Genomic DNA, 13,558 nt, shown 5'->3' with positions numbered 1-13,558 from the left:
TTGAAACTTATCTAATCCCAAACCTTTCAAAGGTTGCAAACTACCCAATAAAAATACTGTCGGATTTTAATCTTATACAGATATTCCAGAAACAATTGAACTTTCTCCAAAAAGATTGTATATGAAAACATGACCAAACCACATGAAAAAAAGTTCCAACAAAGTTACCACATCTAAAACACAAATCTGATTCATGAAAACCATATTTTTAAAATTTTTCAGGTGTTAAATATAATTGATGTAAACAATTATAATTAATCATTGCATTTATCAATCTAGTTACACTGTCATAACAAATATCTAACCAATCGTCCTCGGAAAAAATAAAACCGATATCCGCATTTACTAGCTTGATAATAATTTTATTGCACTATTTACATATGCAGCAAAATTCTTACTGAATACTTGGGCGTTTAATACCCTTGAAGCACCCAAAAGGTAGTCTTATACAAAGGTTCCATTATTGTCACAAACTACATTTAGAATGTAACATACATGAAATCCTGTTCCTTTGTTTCCTGTAAGGAAAACAGTCATCACTTTGTCCGGCGCCCTTCAGAGGAATGAGGCCCCAACGAGGAACAAATTCGCAACCCCTGGTCTACAGGGGTCTCACAAAAATGTGGCCTTAAAATTCAATTTCTTCAATTTTGGTGAACCCCCTCCCACAGTTCTATTTTTTTTTGACATCCCCCTCTCATTTCCTCCAACTCCCCGCTCTTTCCCTTCCTTCTATCTGAGAGCTAGCTTTCTTAGCTCTCCACCTCCCTCTCTTCTACCTCCCACCTGCATCCACCTGTTAGCCCATGTTCCAACTCGTTCCCCCTTTTTATTCAGGTATCTGCTGACTTTCGGCACTCCTGAGGAAGGGCTTAGCCCTGAATTGTCGGCTGCCTTTTACTACTTCTGGATGCTGTGACCTGTTGAGTTTCTCCAGCAATTGTGTACTGTAAAAAAAAATAACATACTAAATACTTAATTGAATTAAAAATACAATAAACAAATAACTCAATAATAAATATCCCGTTATCCTTATGCAAAAAGTAACTTTGCAATAGTGCAGACAATCCTTGTGCGGTGACACAGCAGTCCCTAATTAGTGAAACAAGGAGAGGTTCAAGAGCCAAATGGCTCTTAGAAAGAAACTGTTCCTAAACCTAGAGGTGCTGGTCTTCAGGCTTCTGTTCCCTTTGCCTGAAGGTAGCAGTGAGAAGAGGTTGTGACTGGGGTGATTTAATTTTATTTAGACATACTGCACGACAAAAGGCCCTGGGTTGCTGGGGCTGTAATAGCATTACACGAACTGTGCCACCTCACAGTACGGGAGGTCAGAGTCTGTGATTGACCTGATTACATTTGTTATCTCTTGAAGATTTCTGGGCATGCGAGTTACAAACCAGTCTCTGTGGAAGTTTGATTTCCTCCACCAATGCTGTTTGACCTACTAAACTCCTCTAGCAGTTTGTTTTGGCTCTGGATTCTGGCATTTGAAAATAAACTTTTCAAATAAATCATCCAGTTAATTGTTGTTGTTAATTGTTTCTTGTTAATTTATTCTCTTCAGAATTTGAGACACTTTTTATAGTTACAAATAGAATAGCAAATTACAAGTAAATAAATGTTTAAGATTTTATTCTTATTTTTACTGAATATAAACACAGTAAAATCACTCAAGTAGTGAGAACAAGTTTGTCAAAGATATTGATATGAAACATTTACTCTCTTTCTCTTTACACAGGTAATGCCTAACCTGCAAAGATTGTAAACTTTTTTTGCACCCACAGTATTTTGCTTTAGTACACAATCAAAACATTTCGATTGGACCTCAGAAACAAGATTCCACAACACTGCCAAGTCTGCAAGGCCCTATAATACTACATAAAGAAACCACTTTTTCTCTTTCTTTGGCTTGGCTTCGCGGACGAAGATTTATGGAGGGGGTAAAAAAGTCCACGTCAGCTGCAGGCTCGTTTGTGGCTGACCAGTCCGATGCGGGACAGGCAGACACGATTGCAGCGGTTGCAAGGGAAAATTGGTTGGTTGGGGTTGGGTGTTGGGTTTTTCCTCCTTTGCCTTTTGTCAGTGAGGTGGGCTCTGCGGTCTTCTTCAAAGGAGGCTGCTGCCCGCCAAACTGTGAGGCGCCAAGATGCACGGTTTGAGGCGTTATCAGCCCACTGGCGGTGGTCAATGTGGCAGGCACCAAGAGATTTCTTTAGGCAGTCCTTGTACCTTTTCTTTGGTGCACCTCTGTCACGGTGGCCAGTGGAGAGCTCGCCATATAATACGATCTTGGGAAGGCGATGGTCCTCCATTCTGGAGACGTGACCCATCCAGCGCAGCTGGATCTTCAGCAGCGTGGACTCGATGCTGTCGACCTCTGCCATCTCGAGTACCTCGACGTTAGGGGTGTGAGCGCTCCAATGGATGTTGAGGATGGAGCGGAGACAACGCTGGTGGAAGCGTTCTAGGAGCATCAATAAAATACAAACCCATTGTCTTTGGCATCAAAACAAATCTTTTATCCCTCACTCACTTTTTTTCTAACATTATGAGTTGAAATTCCGCCTCGCCTGCAGGAAAAAGAATCTCAGGGTTGCATGGGATGTCATGTATGTACTCAGATAATAAATCTGAAATCCAATACCAATTCAAGATTATTTTGTGATGAGTGTGTTAAAAAGGTTTTAGAGTGAAATATAGATGGAAGGAAAATAGAAGGTTACGAGGTAGCAAGGGTTTAATTTTTTTTTGGTAGGAACTTGTAGGTTGGCACAACATTGAGGGCTGAAGGGCCTGTACTGTGCTGCAGTATTCTAGTATCTTTTATCAGATTTCAGATTTATTATCAGAGTACATACACGACATCACATACAACCCTGAGATTCCTTTTTCTGGCGGGCGCGGCAGAACTACAACAAATTGGTAGTGCCCCCCCAAAAAATAAGCTGCGCACAGAGTTATCATACAATCAAAAGAACTGTAAACAGATAATGAATGCAAACAAACTGACTGTGCAATACAGGGAGAGCAAAGAAAACCAAGTCAAAGTCCTCAATCGAGCCCCTGATTGGGTTTGCCGTTGAGGAGTCTGACGGCGGAGGGGGAGCAGCGGTTCCTGAACCGGCTGGTGCAAGTCTTGTGGCCCCGACCCCTCTTTCCCGACGGCAGCGGCGGGAACCGAGCCTGCGCTGGGTGGCGCGGCTCCCTGACGATGGCTGCTGCTCCCCGACGGCGGCGTTCCCCGTAGATGGTCTCGACGGTGGGGAGGGCTTTGCCTGTGATGTCCTGGGCTGTGTCCACTACCTTTGGCAGGGCTTTACGCTCAGGGGTATTGGTGTCCCCCCATACCAGGCCTTGGTGCAGTCAACACACCTCTGTAGAAATTTGCCAGGGTTTCCAATGTACAGTTGCTGTGGGTATCATGATATATGACAATAATTGCAACATTTGAACGCAAACAGCTCAGAAAGAGAAACAGTTAAACTCTTCAGGTTGGGGAATTGTAGGCGCCTGAGTCTCACAAGCGCCTGATGCTCGCCTAGGCCGGGCGCGCTCCCCCCCAGCCCCCGGGCTGTGACGTCACACGCAGCGCCCGGGCCTCCTCACGCGGCGACGCCCGACGCCGGGGTGAGGCCGGGCGCGCTCCCCCGGGCTGTGACGTCACACGCAGCACTGAGGCCGGGCGCGCTCCCCCACCCCCGGGCTGTGACGTCACACGCAACCCTGAGGCCGGGCGCACTCCCCCACCCCCGGGCTGTGACGTCACACGCAGCGCCCGGGCCTTCTCACGCGGCGGCGCCCGACGCCGGGGTGAGGCCGGGCGCGCTCCCCCGGTGCTGTGACGTCACACGCAGCCCTGAGGCCGGGCGCACTCCCCCACCCCCGGGCTGTGACGTCACACGCAGCGCCCGGGCCTTCTCACGCGGCGACGCCCGACGCTGGGGTGACGCCGCGCGCAGGCCCCGCCCCACCCTCCCACACAGGCAGACAGGCTGTCTTCACGCCCGTGGGTCGGAGCTCGGTGAGTGACCCGTGAATCGGTTGACCAAGATCGGGGACGGGAGGCGTTGACGCGCCCCGGGGATCGGCCGACTTTCACGTTGGGGTGGGAGGGCAGGGGAGGGGTGTTATTATATCCGCCGCCCCGTCCCAAATTGAGTTCCAGGCTTGGGGGCAGCCACTAGGCCGCACGGCCGTCCCGTCGTGGTGGGTGGGTGGGTGGGTGGGTGGGTGGGGGGGTCCCGAGGCCGGAATGGCTGTGGTCGGCCCCGATGTTCAGGCTCGGCTCTGTGCGGTTTAAAATGTCCAGAGTCTCCCCAGGCCAGGATGTCCCATGGAGGGAGAGTGTCCTCCCGTGGGACACTTTAATTTTGTTCCCACCCTGAGCTCTTGGGCTATTTCCTAATCATTTCACTTTAATGAATTCTTTTTCAAAGTTCAGCCTTGATTGATGAGTTCATGTGCTTGGATAAAGGGGGATTGTTTTGCTTTGGAAGGTGGACTTCCATTTGGGTTATTTCAAGGGCCAATCTGGAAGCATAATTGGGGGGAGGGAGGAGGGGGGTGGGGGGGAAACAACCTGTCAAAGTCTGCAGACTCTGAGATTGTACTAAAAACACAAATGACGCAGGCTCTCAGCCTCCTGCAAGACCGACTGTGTCCTCCAGCGATTCTGTTGTCTATAATCCAGAATGGAGGACCATCGCCTTCCCAAGATCGTATTATATGGCGAGCTCTCCACTGGCCACCGTGACAGAGGTGCACCAAAGAAAAGGTACAAGGACTGCCTAAAGAAATCTCTTGGTGCCTGCCACATTGACCACCGCCAGTGGGCTGATAACGCCTCAAACCGTGCATCTTGGCGCCTCACAGTTTGGCGGGCAGCAGCCTCCTTTGAAGAAGACCGCAGAGCCCACCTCACTGACAAAAGGCAAAGGAGGAAAAACCCAACACCCAACCCCAACCAACCAATTTTCCCTTGCAACCGCTGCAATCGTGTCTGCCTGTCCCGCATCGGACTGGTCAGCCACAAACGAGCCTGCAGCTGACGTGGACTTTTTACCCCCTCCATAAATCTTCGTCCGCGAAGCCAAGCCAAAGAAGAAAGAATTCAAACTACCCAGGGTTTTGGAGCACTGAGCACCAATGTGATCCATATCCTTTGTTTTGATGTGGGTTAATGGATGGCAATCAAGAGCAGAGTGGCAGGGAGTAAGTGGGTGGTGGGGAACTTGCCTTTAAAATCGTGAAGTTGAATTGTGTAAGCTGGACCTTTGATTTGTCATTTCAGACAGCACCTTCCTCCAGATAAATCCTTAATTGTATTACAGCCACGTGCGGGCCTGGATATTTGGCTCAAAACCCTGCAGTGGGATAAACTCTCAAATCAACCCACAACTTCATTAGATTTGTGAGAATTCATCTCTCCGTTACAAAACATAGTGACTTGCAAATCAGCCCTTGTCCATCCAAGTGCATGTATATCTTAGAATGCTCTCCATTAACTTACCAAGACAGATGTTCGGCTCACTGGCTTGTAATTCCCAGGCTTTTCCCTGAATAAAGGCACAACATTTGCCAACCTTGGCACTTCGTGGACTTATTGACAGCTCATAAATCTCAGCCAAGGCACCTGCAATTTCCTCTCAAGTTTTCCACAGTGTTCTTGGATCTGATCAGGTCCAGGTGATTTGTTTACTTTCATCAGGACCTTTAGCATCTCTTCAACTGAGCGTAATACACTTCCAGTCCTTGTCTTTCTCCACAGTAAAAACTTGTTGAGGACCTTTCCCATCTCCTGTGTCTCGACACAGAGTTGACCTCATTAATTCAAGAAGGTTTTTTTTCTGGTTTCCCTTTATGTACAGAACGTCTCTTGGGATTATCCTTCCTGTTAATGGCCAGAGCTCTGTCCCGTCCCCCTTTTTCCCTCCTGATTTCTTTTTGTAAGCTTGCTCTTCCAGCTATACCCTTGATCCAGCTGCTCCTACCTATCTACAAAAGACGTACTGGGGTGGAGGTAGGGTAAATTGGGTGATACAGACTTGTGGGCCAAAATACCTTGTTACCGTGCTATATGTGTAAATTTAAAAATTTAAAAAAAATTATCCCAAGCATCTTCTTTTCCCTTGAACAGACCCTGAATTTCCCTCATCATCCTTCTCTACATTTGTATGTTTGACCCTTCAAGCGAATAGGAACATGCATGTCCTGGACTCTGATCAACACACTTTTAAAAACATCCCATTTTCCCTCTTCCTTCAAACAGCCTGTTCCAAATAACTTTAGCTTCTTCTTATGCCTTCAAATTTGGTCTCGCCCAAATTCTGACATGTATCTTGTGGTTTAGGCCTGCCTTGCCCTGTAATGATCTTGAACACAAATTCAGCTAGAAGTCCACATCTCTTTTTGGGCACACAGAAAGGCTGCGCCTTATGGTAAGACCTGAGGAGGGGGATTGTGCATCTATGCCAATGAGGAATGGTTTACAAATGTCTCTGTATCAAAGGTTCACTACTTCCCAGAGATAGAGCTCTTAATGGTGAAGTGTAGCCCCTTCTACTAACCCAGAGAATCCACAGCCACTCTAATCACAGCAGTTTGTTGCTTCTCTACAAATGAGTGGGAAGGTTTACGTGGCCATCTGTGAACCCAGGAAATTCACCCTGTTGGGTGTATGATTGTTGCTGTGACTTCAATCACGCCAAATTTAAAACCTTTCTGAAGTTCCAACAACACGTCAACTTTACCACCAGGGAAGAGAATATTTTACACTAATGTCCCTGGAGTGTACAAGACTGCCCCTGCCTTCACCTTGGATATTCAGATCATGTATCCATCCTGATAATCTTGCATACAGACCTCTGGTAAAATGGGTCAAACCAGTTCACAGGGAGACCCAGATCTGACCAGAGGCAGCACAGCGGAGCTGCAGGATTTCTTTGAAACCATGGACTGGAGTGCATTCAGGGAGAAGGTCACCAACAGCGATCACATCAACACCTACACAGGCAGAGAGACTAGCTGCATAAGCAAGTATTGAGGATGTCACAGTGATCAAATCAAAAAACCATGGCCAAATGTGGAGGTTTGTGCATCATTTGGAACTCGCGATGCTGCTTTCAGGTCAGGAGACAAGATGGCATTGAGATGTGCAAAGGATGAAATCTCCCATGAAGTCAGGAATGCAAAGCATGGGTACATACAGAGAATCCACAGGCACATTTGTGACACCAGCAACACGAGGGGCTTGGAGCAGGGTCTTCAAACAATAACTGACTGTAAGTCAAGCTTGCAGGTCTGCAACAATGACGCCTCCCTTCCTGACAGGTTGAATAACTTTGCCGCACGTTTTGATGAGAAAAACAAGGTGATATCAGAGAAAGCATCGTCTCCCTTGAAGAAAAGACTGCACAGCCACAGCTGAGGTGAATGAGATCCTATCCAGAGTGAACCCACACAAAGCAGCAGGTCCACATAACACACTCGGTTGGCTGCTGAAGATCAGTGTGCCCCAGGTGATGGAGATCGTAATGGACATCGACCACATCTCACCGCAGCACTGATTTAACCTGCAGGTTTCAATGCAGGCATTATCATCCCAGTGCCCAAGAAAGCGATGGCAACTGGACTCAATGACTACGGCCCAATGGCCCTGACATCTACCATCATGAAGCGCTGGTAATAGAACGCATCAAATCACACCAGCAATGACCTTGGACCCGTTTCCAAACAGGTCCACGGATAATGCAATAGTCTTGAACCTCTACTCTCTTGACTCACCTTGATAACAATGCCTCATAGGCCAGGGGATTCATTGAGTTCAGCTCAGCGTTCAAACCTCAGAGGCTGGTGGAACTCTCTCTCTGCAACTGGATTCTGGACTTAATGGAAAGACCACAGTCTGGGTTGGCAGCAAAACCTCAAGCCCTGTCAAGTTGAGGCCTGGCACGCCAGGGCTGTGTGCTCAGTCCGCTACTGTTCATGTTGCTAACTCACCCCTCCCCTGCCCTCCCACCCCAACGTGAAGGTCGGCCGATCCCCGGGGCGCGTCAACGCCTCCCGTCCCCGATCTTGGTCAACCGATTCACGGGTCACTCCCCGAGCTGGATACGGACTATAGAATGGTAGTTGCCCCTCATCATCGACCATGATTACAGGCTTGCAAAATGGTGCAAAAACAACAATCTGAACCTCTTAGTGGACGAGACAAAGGAGATAATTGTGGACTTCAGGAGGATGAACACCTCAGTTCTGGGGTGTGCATATAAGGGACGATCTATCTTGGACTCACACATCTTCTCATTCTGAAAGTGCAGCAGCGTCCTCACTTCCTAAGGAGGTTGAGGAAGGCAAGGGTATTGGCATCATTTTACAGGAGTATAATTGAGAGTCCTGTCTGGCTGCATCGTGGTGTGGTAGATGCAGTGCATCAGATCAGAAGGCTCTACAGAGGATCATTCAAAGAGATGGGAAGATCACTGGGGTCTCCCTTTCTTTCATTACTGAGAGCATTGTCTAAATAGTTCTTGAGGAATTACAGGTTAGAAGACCCTTTCCATCCAGCACCCAGTATCTTCATCCCCCTACCATCAAGAACCTGGTACAGAAGCATCAAAATCAGGACTGCCAGGCTGGAGATTAGCTTCACACAGGCTGTGAAACTGATGAACGCTATCTCGTAACCATGACAATCATTCCAAATATTTATATTTTAAATTTTATTATTTGTATGATCTTTATATATATTGTGTGATTTTATGTGGTCAGGAGGGACTGTTTCATTGGATTGTATATTTATTTAGACATACAGCGCAGTAACAGGCTATTTTGGCCCACGAGTCCATGCCGCCCAACTTACCCCAAATTAACCTATGTGCCCTGGAACATTTTTTAAGGGTGAGAGCCCCCGGAGAGAACCCAGGCGGACACGAGGAGAATTTACAAACTCCTTACAGAGAGCACAGGATTTGAGCCCCAGTCCAGTCCCGATTGCTGGCGTTGTAAAAGCATTGCACTCACCGCTAGATTATGATAAACAAACAATGGTCGCTGGTCCCCTCACTGTTCCTAATTTCCCAAGACCAGATCAAGGGTTGCCCTTTCCTTGTGGGACCTTTTACATATTGCCAGAGGAAATTTTCCTGAACACATTTGACAAATTCTACACTGTTGAAACTTTTCACACTATGATTTTCCTCATTGAATATTTGGAAAGTTAAAATTCCCTACTGTGACAACCTTATTTGACCTACAGCTGTCAACAATCTCCTGGCATATTTTCTCCTCTAATTTCCATTCCTGAGCCAGCAGTACATCCCCAACAAGGCGCTCATGACTTTCTTGTTCCTTCGTTTCTCCTATGGAGCCTCACTCATTAGTAATGTCACTCTGACCATTGCTGCGATATCTTCCTTAACTAATGATGAAACACTCCCACCTCTTTTAGCTCCACCACAGTCTTTCCTGAAGCTAATGTTGAGCTGCCAGTCCTGCTCTTTTAACCAAGTTTCCCTAATGGCTACCACATCCCAGTCACATGTTTATCAATCTCCTAGTTCAGGGGTGGCCAAACCGCGGCTTTTTGACATATAATGTGCGGCTCGTGGAAATAGGTTGGGGGAAATTGTACGAATCGATGCTCACAATCGTAGTGTAAATGGGCGTGGCTCTTGATCACATAATGGTGGTGTGTGTGGCTACGTTACGGGCAGTGAAATTAGCAGAGTGTAAGTGTGATCCAGGCTGCCTGCCCTCCAGAGCTCCTGACACCCTGACCCTCGCTTAGGCCCCGGCTGACCACCCAACTGAGCTCCCAACACCTCGAACGCAGACTTAACCGTGCCAACACAAAGAGCGTCAATGAGGCACAATCCAGAAACGTGAAGGAACACTCTGCAATTACCTTGATGACTGCATTCATGTCCCATACCATTCAGGAAAAGAGCTCCACCAGATAAGTTTAATCCAATCACTTGTACTTTCACAAATGTTTAAATTTAGGCATATGGCAAGATAACAGGCCATTTCAGCCCATGAGTCGGTGCTGCCAAATTTACACCCAATCAACCTACACCCCCAGTACATTTTGAACAGTGAGCGGAAACCGGAGCCCCCGGAAAACCCTCGCTGTCACGGGGAGAACATACAAACTCCTTACCAGCGCAGGATTTTATGCCAACCATACACCCCTAGTTTACTATTTGGAAAATATGAATGCAGATTAAAAAGTGCCATTGCTTCTTTGGTAGCTTTTCCTCGATCCCTCTCAGTACAGGCTATCAGAGTATCAGCTGCAATCTTTTGTCCAGATTGCATGTATTTCTCAGAAATACATTACAGGTGCTTAATTTTACCGAGTCCTTGCTTTTACTTGTTCAAAATCTGTAGTTTATGGATGATCTGATATATTTTATCCATGTACATTTAAAAGGTGTACTTTGTATACTTCTATTTTTTGTACACTCAAGTTCACCTGAAATCTTGTAGATAAGGCACACAAATATCCTCATTTAAAGTTCCAGGTACCCGATACCTTAAATGAAACTCTTTTCATTTCAGCCTTTCACTCAAGTCCACAAGATGTCGGACAGTGATGGGAGCAACTTTACTGACGACGAGAGTTCTCACAGCAGTGAGGAAGAAGAGCAAGAGGAAAATGAGGTAGTTGAAATTCAAATCCACGCAACGGTGTTCCAACTCTTTCAACTTGATGCTGCCACAAGACTGAGTTTCCTCTTCCCTTTCAACATTCCAAAGGAATGCTTTGGTCTGCTCTTCCACCTTTTTCAAGTAACACCCACCTTCCCAATCGCAGGTGGTGCCTCACCTATCCATTAACCTTGCCTGCTGGTTTCCATTTGCTGCTTTCGGAGTAGATTCTTCACATTGGTAAAAAAGCTGAATGCTGGTTGAGTGACTGGTTTACTCGTGCTGACTCCCCACTGCTTAAATGTGCTTGTTTAATTTTTCTTCCCACTGCTACTTTTGAGTTTTATCTTCAGTCTCCTCCACTGTTTGAATGAATCAAATATAAATAGAGGAACAGCACATGATCGTACAATGGGATACATTACAAGATCATAGGCTATAGGAGCAGAAACATAGAAAATAGGTGGAGGAGTAGGCCATTGGCCCTTCAAGCCTACACCGCCATTCATTTTGATCATGGCTGATCATCCACTCAGTATCCTGTTCCAGCTCTCTCTCCATACCCCCTGATCCCCCTAGTCACGTACTAAATCTAACTCTCTCTTAAATATAGCTATGAAACCGGCCTCAATCACTTCCTGTGGCAGAGAGTTCCATAAATTCACCACCCTCTGAGTGAAAAAATTCTTCCTCATCTCAGTCCTAAAGGGACTTCCCCTTTATCCTTGAACTGTGACCCCTGGTTCAAGATTTGCTCAACATTGGGAACAATCTTCCTGCATCTAGCCTGTCAAATCCCTTAAGAATTTTGAACGTTTCTATTAAATCTCCTCTTAATCGTCAAAACTCCAGCGAGTACAAGCCCAGTCGTTCTAGTCTTTCTTCATATGCAAGTCCCGCCATCCCTGGTATCAATCTGGTCAACCTTTTCTGCACTCTCTCCATGGGAATGATTGACCTTCCTCAGATAAGGAGACCAAAACTGAACACAATGCTCCAGGTGAGGTCTCACCAAGGCCCTATACAACTGCATCAATACCTCTCGAATCCTCTTTTTTTTTGTCTTTAAATTTTTTATTTTTCACACCATAAACCACATTGACCAAGATGCATACATTTTCCTTTTCAAATATATACAGTGTCATTTTCTCCCCCCCCACTCCTCCCATCCCACCCTCCCTACCTCCCCCCCATTCATTTAAAGTACAGAATCTAAGATACATTAAACCAGTCAAACAATGTTGTCACTCAATAAAAATAAACAAGAAATTCCACTGAGTCCATTCTTTTCATTTCCTTCTCCTTTCGTTAATTTAGGTAGTGAATGTCCCCGGTAGGTTTTCTCTATTGTGTTTCATGTATGGCTCCCATATTTGTTCAAATATTTCAATATTATTTCTTAAATTATATGTTATTTTTTCTAATGGAATACATTTATTCATTTCTATATACCATTGTTGTATTCTCAAATTATCTTCTAATTTCCAGGTTGACATAATACATTTTTTTGCTACTGCTAGAGCTATCTTAACAAATCTTTTTTGTGCGCCATCCAAATCAAGTCCAAATTCTTTGTTTTTTATGTTACTTAAGAGCAAGATCTCTGGGTTTTTTGGTATATTGTTTTCTGTAATTTTATTTAATATCTGGTTTAGATCTTCCCAAAATTTTTCCACTTTCTCACATGTCCAGATTGCATGAATTGTTGTTCCCATTTCTTTTTTACAACGAAAACATCTATCAGATACTGTTGAGTCCCATTTATTTAACTTTTGTGGTGTAATGTATAGCCTGTGTATCCAGTTATATTGTATCATACGTAACCTCATGTTTATTGTATTTCTCATCGTTCCAGAGCATAACTTCTCCCATGTTTCCTTCTTTATCTTTATGTTTAAATCTTGTTCCCATTTTTGTGTAGTTTTACCATTTGTTTCCTCATTCTCCTTTTCTTGCAGTTTAATATACATATTTGTTATAAATTTTTTGATTATCATTTTATCTGTAATCACATATTCAAAATTACTTCCCTCTGGTAACCTCAGACTGCTTCCCAATTTGTCCTTCAAGTAAGATTTCAGTTGGTAGTATGCCAACACTGTATCTTGAGTTATATTATATTTATTCTTCATTTGTTCAAAGGATAGTAATTTATTTCCTGAAAAACAATTTTCTATTCTTTTGATCCCTTTTTTCTCCCATTCTCTAAAGAAAAGGTTATCTATTGTAAAAGGGATTAACTGATTTTGCATCAGTAATGGTTTTGGTAATTGGTAATTTGTTTTATTCCTTTCTACATGAATCTTCTTCCAAATATTGAGCAGATGATGTAATACTGGAGAACTCCTACGTTGTACCAATTTTTCATCCCATTTATATAATATATGTTCAGGTATCTTCTCCCCTATTTTATCTAGTTCTAATCTAGTCCAATCTGGCTTTTCCCTTGATTGGTATCTTAATTGTGTGGCTCTATAATAATTTTTAGAGTTTGTCAGTTGTAAGCCTCCTTGTTTATACCATTCTGTTAATTTATCTAGTGCTATCCTCGGTTTCCCCCCTTTCATAAAAATTTCCTTATTATTTTCTTTAACTCCTTGAAGAATTTCTCTGTCAAGTGTATTGGCAATGCCTGAAATAGGTATTGTATCCTTGGGAAAATGTTCATTTTAATACAGTTTATCCTTCCTATTAGTGTTAGTGGTAAATCTTTCCAATGCTCTAAATCGTCCTGTAATTTTTTCATTAGTGGATAATAATTGAGTTTATATAGATGGCCGAGGTTTTTATTTATTTGTATACCTAGGTATCTTATTGCTTGCATTTGCCATCTGAATGGTGATTCCTTCTTAAATTTTGAGAAATCCGCATTATTCATTGGCATTGCTTCACTTTTATTTGTGTTAAT

The 13,558-nt window shown here is 44.5% G+C and overlaps 1 protein-coding gene across 2 annotated transcripts in view; it reads left to right on the top strand.

Moving 5' to 3' along the window:
* The first annotated feature begins 3,940 nt into the window (after positions 1-3,940).
* supt5h (SPT5 homolog, DSIF elongation factor subunit) overlaps positions 3,941-13,558 on the top strand; it is a 62,020-nt gene continuing 52,402 nt past the window's right edge. The window contains exons 1-2 of one of the 2 annotated variants that reach the window (XM_069909008.1): positions 3,941-4,021; positions 10,561-10,662. In XM_069909008.1, coding sequence (XP_069765109.1) covers positions 10,582-10,662 — 81 coding nt within the window. In that variant the 5' untranslated portion in view covers positions 3,941-4,021; positions 10,561-10,581. Of the gene's footprint in view, positions 4,022-6,348; positions 6,438-10,560; positions 10,663-13,558 lie in introns of those variants that run through there. The other variant, XM_069909007.1, reaches the window with a different exon arrangement.

Source organism: Narcine bancroftii, chromosome 13 (genome assembly GCF_036971445.1).
Source record: "Narcine bancroftii isolate sNarBan1 chromosome 13, sNarBan1.hap1, whole genome shotgun sequence".
Classification (NCBI taxonomy): Eukaryota; Metazoa; Chordata; class Chondrichthyes; order Torpediniformes; family Narcinidae; genus Narcine; species Narcine bancroftii.
Note: the sequence above shows the minus strand (reverse complement) of the source record. Positions and strands in the feature narration are given on the sequence as shown.